Raw genomic sequence first — 7,623 nt, 5'->3', positions numbered from 1 at the left:
GCAACATCTAAAAATCAAAGATTACATACCAATATATATTGTAATACTTGTATAGAAAAATTAGGCCAAAGTATGCCATAGGAATAGTTGAATAAAACTAGACCAGCCATATACTATTGGATCAACAATATATGGCTGGTATGATATTACTCAACATTCACCATGGCAACTACAGATTCCACATTCATGTCCAACTTCCTGTTACATTTGGACATAAACAATACAGCTTCAATGTATTCTTTCACTGTATTTTGCACTTGGGTTTAGCAACTTCAAACTGTATTTCAGGGAGTTCCCTTGAAACCTAGGGTACATATTAGCTTTTTTCTCAGCATCAAATTTCTTTGAAATAGTTTATCAGTTTTGTCTTTGGTGCCAGGCTTAGTCTCTGAAACAAAGTCTTAACACTCTGAAATATATCTCATTAATGTTATGTGTTCGAATGCCTGGTCCAGTATACGTCATCTCTGTTGAGGATATGTCCAGGGACGTGTAAGTCGATGATACACATGTTACAAGTCTTTGCACGCGTTATCGCACAGACTGGGACATGTGGATCGGCGTCAACATCTCTTCAAACGTTGCGCCCTTCACATTCGCACCCCTCAGGTTCGCGTCCTGCAGGTCGCACCCCGTCAGGTTGCAGTTCTCCAGGTCCGTTCCCGCCAGAATTGCGCCTCTCAAGTTGCAATTCTGCAGACTGGCGTTCTTCAGAGTTGCAACTCGCAGATTGACCCCGCCCATCTGGCTGCACTCCAGGTCGACGCCCTTCATGTTGCAGCCCTCCATGTTCGCTCGCAGGCCCGTCGGGTCTTCGAAATTGCACCCCCGCATGGCGGCGCCCTCTAGGTTCGCGCACACCATCTTGACACCCTGTAGATTCGCTCCTTCCAAGACGGCCTTGGAGAGGTCTGCTCGCTCGAGAGAACAACTAGCGAGGTTGGCCCCGGAGAGATCGGCGTTGTGAAAGTTGGCCTGTTTGAAGTTGATGTATCTCAGGTCAAGTTTGGACAGGTCGGCCCCGGTGAAGTTGATGCCCTGCATCCTGAGTTCGCGGTTCGACGGCGTCGCGATCAGGATACGGACAAACTCGTGTCTCGTCAGCGGGGTCCCGTCTCCGACTGGTTCTCCGCTCTTGATGATGTCTTCAAGTATTTCTACGAGAGTGAAGATTCCGAAGAATTTCGCCTCTTCCAGCACTCCCTCGGGGTTGACTCCCTGGTTGAGTATCAGGCGACCGTGGCGGAGGAAGTTCAAGATCGGTTCAAAGTAGAGCGGGCTTCGGTCGATGAGATAGGCTCCGGAATCGTCTCTCGCATGGGACCACAGGCTTGTGGACTCGTCGTCAAACATTCTGGCAAGCATACTCTCCGGTTCTTTAGTCACCAGAGTACTTCTGGTGGTTGTAAACAGCTGCCCTCCAACGTTTACGGAAATCCAGTCTGTTTGTGATGGGCCAGCCAACTCATGGCTCACTTGCGCCCTCTGACGGAAGGCTCCATTATGACAAGTTCTAGTCGGCTCCTTTCGGTTTGTTTTGGATTCAAAGAACGGCTCTCCCGCCGACACGAACAGTACGTCATTGTCTCTAATCACCTCAATCTCGTCCACAAGAGCTCCTTGCTCCGTGTAGAGCTTCTCCGCGTCAACGGTTAGCTTGAGACTTGCGATTTTGAGCAGCTCTTCCATGTCGGACGGAAGCAAGCAAAGACAACCCTTTTCTCGACTCCTGTTTACAAACAGCGTAACTCTTGGCGTTGCCATAATTCCAAGGCAGCCTTTATGATATGTACATTAAGCTCATTGTCTAGAGACTTTGGTACACGGTTACCTGGCTGTTATATAACGAGTTGATTCTGCCGATGTGCTCCACACATCTGGGATGAGCACCGCCATCTTGAATGTTTTACTAGCGCAGTGCGACACAGCACAGCAGCGACACCTAGCGATTCATAGCTACCTCTCAGTGAGAAAGACATGGCCGTACATTAGTGACATCTAGCGATACGTATTTGCATAGCAGATGTTATAACAGGTGTTTCAGTCGACGAATGTCAAGTTAGTTGTCCACACGACTTTCAGTATTATGAGTTTGTTGACGTTATGTCTTTTGAAAACGACTTATATGATGACCTGACATTCCTGACACAACTTTAATAATAGTATGAAGGGATTATAAATTTCCTTATTTGTTAAAAGAGTAACGTTGTACTCTTTAATAGTTCTTGCCATACACTGTACCATGGACGATTGTTGTCCAATAAAGTTCTTCTTCTTCTATGACCGATTTCCATTTAAGATTACTGATTTCTATTAAAAGATCTGTATCCCTTCATAATTAACTTAGTCATAAAATCATCATTATCAAACTTCCCCATTAATCAAGAACATTAAATAGTACCAATGGAGAAACAAATCCAACCTGAAATGTGTTTTATTCGTAAAAATTAAAACCTGAAAACATCAACTTTTCATTAAACATGGTGTACCCATAAACAGCGCCTCAGAATGCATGAAACACCAGTCATTACACCAATGTGTTACTCAATTATCAGATGCCTCCTGTGGAAAACGAATGTACTCACTAGTGTTTCAGCAAGTTTACAGAATGATGGGTTGCAATAGCCTATAATAGTAAAATACTAACTACTGTAAAATGGGGAGAATGGTTTCCCCCATAAATAAGTAACATTTGACTTTGTTTGTGTAAACATAAACATAAAAGTTACTTTTATAATACATAACATTCTTTGTGCCTTCAAGAAAATATCATTAACTTTTCAATAAAAGCTCTATCTATATGCCAATAAAGAAAGGAAATCCAAGTGTATCAACAAAATATATAGTACCTGAACGGCTTAATAATCGTTGACAGAAGGGCTATACCATGTGTGATAGTATATTTCAATGTCTTCACATTCAATGCAAGTTACCCATATGTGTACTATATTCATTGTTTTAACATTAACCCAAAACGTGTGGTTAACAATAATGAATTATACTGTCACTCTTTTGTTTCATAAGTTTGAGACTGTCTGGAATAAGGTAGAGTGTAGTCAACAGTCCCTTAGGCATGAGTTTCTGCATATGACATGCCAAACTTGAAGGAGTGGCAGTTGACCAGTTTCTACATCATTCCTCTGATCATCGGTCTTCTAAACTGTGTCTAACAATCCCTCCTGTGTTGACGTCTTTTGTTGCTTCTGCTCCTTTGTGATCAATTGAGACATAAGTTTCCACATCGTCCATCAGGTCATCAGGCTTCTCAGATCTCTTCAACACTCTTGACTGTGTCCATGTCTTTTTTTGCTTCTGCACCATTGTGATCACTTAAGACATAAGATTGAAGATTCCATATCATCCATTGCACTATCAGCCTTTTCAGATGTCCCAAACTCTTCCTCCTCTGAGTCCATCTCTTTTCCTGGTTCTGAACCTTTGTGATCACCTGAGGCATTAGTTTCCATATCATCCATCCCACCATCAGCCTTTCCTTCTTCCTCTGGTTCTGCACCTTTGTGATTGCCTGAGGTATAAGTTTCTGTATTGTCGATCAGATCATCAGGCTTCTCTGATGTCTCCAACACTCTTTCCTCTGTGTCCATGTCTTTCCCTGGTTCTGCACCTTTGTGATCACCTGCTGCCTGCTGATCACAGTGTCCAGGATGGTGTTTCTTCATGTGCCATCGGAGGCAGTTGGACTGCCGGCCGCTGTAGCTGCACAGACTGCACCTGAAGGGCATGTCACCTGTGTGGATCCGCAGGTGCACAGTCAGGTAGTATTGTCTCAGGAACAACTGACCACAGTAAGAACAAAGGTAGCTGCGTTCACCCGTGTGCGTTGCCAAATGTCTCTTTAACTGATTGGTGAACCTGAATGTTTTCTGACAGCCCTCCCAAGGACAAAGGACAGGCTCGCCCTTCCTACGAAAGCCCGATTTTCTTTTTCCTCTTCTCCTTTTGATGGCAGGCTTGTCTCCTTCCAACTCACCATTTTCTTGGCTCTTGTTGTCTTGCCACATGGCAATACAGCAGCTATCCGGCCTTTGTTGCCCGTCATGTGCTAGTTGAATGTGCCTTTTCAGTTTCCTCCTTGCGAAGAATCCTCGACAGAGATCACAAAAAGCCAGGCTGTCCCTTGGAGTTAAGTTTGCCTTGTCTTCCTCGGACATGTGCGTCCGTCGACATACGTTCAACGCATTTATTGAATGAAACCTTTTGCTGCAGATTTCACAGATTTTGGGGTGAGCTGCTGTCTTATGTTTGTACAGCAGCGATTGACTCTCAAAGGTCTCCTCACAGTCACAACAAACCCACGCCTTTTTTGGTTTGCTCTCCATCTCAGGTTCACAGGGTGACTCTTTGCTGTTAGTTTTCTTCTCAGACAATTCTTTGGTTTTGGTTATTTTTTTCCTTTCCGACGGCGGGTGCCATGAATCATCACTCTGGCGGCCCTTTTCATCGTCTTCCGAAGATGAAAATTCAACCTCGCTTTCTTCGAAGTCATCTCCGTCATCACGTACGTTTTCCTTTTCAGCATCAGGGCTGGATGTACCAGAATTCAGAGGAAAAGATGTACTGGTGTTTCCATAGTTACCAACATCCATATCTGTTTCAAGTTCCCCGTTTACATCAGTACCTACTGTACCAGAACATAGTTGAGAAGTTAGGTTGTTGTTATCACCATTATGAATGTTTATCTCTTCTCCATCCTCTTCATTTACATCCGTACCAAATCTCAGCTGAGATGAATTGGTGTTAAAGCAGTTAAGAAAAGCTGACTCTAGTTCATCTTCCTCCTTAATATCAGGACCAACTGTGTCCAAACTTTGCTGAGAAGTTAGGTTGGTGTCATCAAGGTTCATCTCTTGTTCATCATAAGTATCGACTGTACCAAAGCTCAGCTGAGATGTATTGGTACGAATACCATGGTTTGTCTCTAGTTCATTTTCCTCCTTAACATGAAGACCTCTACAATGCAGCTCAGACTCAGAAGCTGTGTCAGTGTCCGATGATAAATTGCTAGGATAAACATAGCCTGCCTCTATTGGTACAGATCTAGCAGAAGCCAGGAGACTTCTTACAGTAGAATTACTCTTCTTTGCAAGGCTTGGACGGTACGAGATTGTTGGTACAATCAGCTCAGAATTTGTAGGATGGCTGGGACCTGCCGTCACAAGACTAGGCCCTACATAGTCAACCTTTACAGGAACACAATGGTCAGAGCTTGTCCGCTTCTGTGTGGTTCTGCGAGCTAAAGCCTGTCTTGACACTGTATTTGTCTTACTTCTCACACCAGGCATACCCTGGCTAGGCGTCTCTGCCACTGTGCTAAGCAGGAACCAAAGGAACTCCATATCATCGCTGAAGCCCCTGGCAGCCATGATGTTGTTCCACGTGTTGAGTAACCCTCGCTCCAGCAGAAGTGTTTTGCGGGTACTTTGAGTTTGACTGCTTGTGTCCTCACTGGGATAACTGCAAGGAAGGAAAAATGTATGGCATTTATTCATTGCACAGTAAGAAGCAAGCACAGATTGCTGTAGTGAATAGAATAGAAAGAATAAGGTAGTAAAGCTACATTGTTGGCCCCCATAGTTTTCAATCATCTTTGCATAGACACATGGATTCACTACTAGCCTCTTTGCAGGCTTTCTGGCCATGGGTGGTGCCAGCGTTTATTTTTGGAGGGAGCGCTGATAGCCTAGCCTGGGTGCCATTCTATCTCTACCAGGGCTCCTACAGTCGCTAGCTTTTTTCTTTAGGGTAGCGAGTGTAGGAGCCCCGGTAGAAATAAGATGGCACCCAGGCTACTGATAGCTGTGATTTTCAACATATCTGGGTCAGGTTCTTTTGCTGGAGAAATCGTATTTGCCGCCCTCCCCCAAAAATAAATGCCAGCACCACCCAGAAAGCCTACAAATGAGGATATGGAATCATTCACATGAAAACATTTCACGCATTACAACTACTAGCATATAAGAAAACTTGTAAGGTTTTTCAATTGTGTGTGATAAATGGAATAGGTTCTGAATGGTTCATAAGGCAATGAAAGATGTACAGAAAAATACAAACCTGTCCAACAATACATGTGCAAGTTCCCGATCACTTTTCAGGTGGAGCTTCTCTCGAAGGGTTCTCCACTCCCCAAATGTGTCAAGTAAAAGCACACGGGTTTTCATCCGCTCATTTCGCTTCTGTTGTCTTGTAGTAGGGGAAAGGGGGGGAGGTCCTCTCTGCCTGCCCTTTGCTCGGAGTCGGACAGGGCTACCAGAGTCTTCCATCTTTATAACCTTGCTGTTGACCTGCATGTTGGCGGAACTGTTGGCTGGCATTTCTGTATTTAAACACATGATAAGTCATTGGTACAACCGTACAAGGCTTTCTACAACTAAGTAGAAACTACTGCAAGATTCTTAAAGGAGTCAGCTAAGGAGCATTCTCACAACACGCATGAGCAAAGCCCCAGAGGGATTACTGTAAATGCAGAAATGTTTGCGGTGGTTTTATGTTCGCGGTTTTCGCAGTGAACTCTTTACCGCGAACTTAAAACCACCATGAAAAGCCGTTCTACTGTGTGACTCGTAGCTCTACTATTGTGTCAATTGCGAGCTCAAAACCACTGTGAGCACTCCATTTTCTCCCTACCACGAAATTAAATCCCTGCAAACATTTCTGCATTTACCTCACTTGGTATTTACAGTATGTTGGGGGTGTTGTTATGATATCATGGCTTTCTAAGATATCATTCTGTGATTGGTGGTGTTCCATCATGTAATCAGGCAACCTTTGAAAACAGTCTGATTGGTCGAAGAGGTTTTTATGAAACCTCCTTGGATTGGTTGGGCTGGATCTGGTGACCAAAATGGCCGCCTCCATGGATGGCAGGTAAAACAAAATACCTGGTGTAAAGTACTACTAGTTTTGCTTCAGCACAACTATAAATAATCCGAAGTATATGAATCAAACATGTCTACTTTTGGCAATTGACAAAGTACTTGTCTTGATATCATATTCATTCATATTTCATTCATACTTATTGGCTTCTAAAATGGCGGGAAGATTTTGCAGCTGGAGTCTTATTTTCCCTCACCTATCTTCTCCAAAATCAATGTTGAAATTTAAAAATATCCTTTCTTAGACGTCCTAACTAATGTTCAAAACCCATACAAGTTTTGGGTTGGTCCTGTAAAGAACGCTGGAAAGCGGGGCGATCACTTATGAACCTTGCCCCCCTCCCCACTTTCGAATAACAACACTTTCGAGTAAAATTTCGCGTTTTGAGGAATCAGGAAGTCCTGGCCATTTCGAACCGAGGTGTCAAAATCTTATCTTACCTACGTTGGCTGTAAGTCGACTCGAAGACGCCGCCGAATTCAGAAAGTTTTCAGACTCTAAACCAGGTCCAAGCCTAAGAAAAGCCACGGGGTGTCTTTCGAAAACTCCTGCATAATCACAGATGTTGTTATTGTTTACCCGTGCGCTAACGCCACCTTGCGGTAGCTGTGTAAAGTACAGCCACTGACACAGATGCAGGTCATGAATGCCGCGTGACTGTTTCTTACTCTCCAAAGATGTCTCCAAACAGAAGTTGAAGTTGAAGATTGTGACCTTTTTAGTTGGTGC

The 7,623-nt window shown here is 43.9% G+C and overlaps 2 protein-coding genes across 2 annotated transcripts; both read right to left on the bottom strand.

Annotated features, from left to right (window-relative positions):
- Positions 1 to 187: 187 nt before the first annotated feature.
- On the bottom strand, positions 188 to 1,916 carry LOC136443439 (BTB/POZ domain-containing protein KCTD9-like). The gene has a single exon (XM_066440672.1). It carries the CDS (start codon positions 1,762 to 1,764, stop codon positions 532 to 534), a length of 1,233 nt encoding a protein of 410 aa, XP_066296769.1. The 5' UTR covers positions 1,765 to 1,916; the 3' UTR covers positions 188 to 531.
- A 500-nt stretch (positions 1,917 to 2,416) lies between these two features.
- On the bottom strand, positions 2,417 to 7,420 carry LOC136443608 (uncharacterized). Its single transcript, XM_066440919.1, has 3 exons — positions 7,335 to 7,420; positions 6,073 to 6,334; positions 2,417 to 5,475 (listed from the first exon to the last, which is right to left on the bottom strand). The coding sequence occupies exons 2-3, from the start codon at positions 6,330 to 6,332 to the stop codon at positions 3,327 to 3,329; spliced, it is 2,409 nt and encodes an 802-aa protein (XP_066297016.1). The 5' UTR covers positions 6,333 to 6,334; positions 7,335 to 7,420; the 3' UTR covers positions 2,417 to 3,326.
- Between the last annotated feature and the right edge of the window lie 203 nt (positions 7,421 to 7,623).

The sequence above is a fragment of the Branchiostoma lanceolatum genome, chromosome 10, assembly GCF_035083965.1.
Source record: "Branchiostoma lanceolatum isolate klBraLanc5 chromosome 10, klBraLanc5.hap2, whole genome shotgun sequence".
NCBI classification, from domain to species: domain Eukaryota; kingdom Metazoa; phylum Chordata; class Leptocardii; order Amphioxiformes; family Branchiostomatidae; genus Branchiostoma; species Branchiostoma lanceolatum.
Note: the sequence above shows the minus strand (reverse complement) of the source record. Positions and strands in the feature narration are given on the sequence as shown.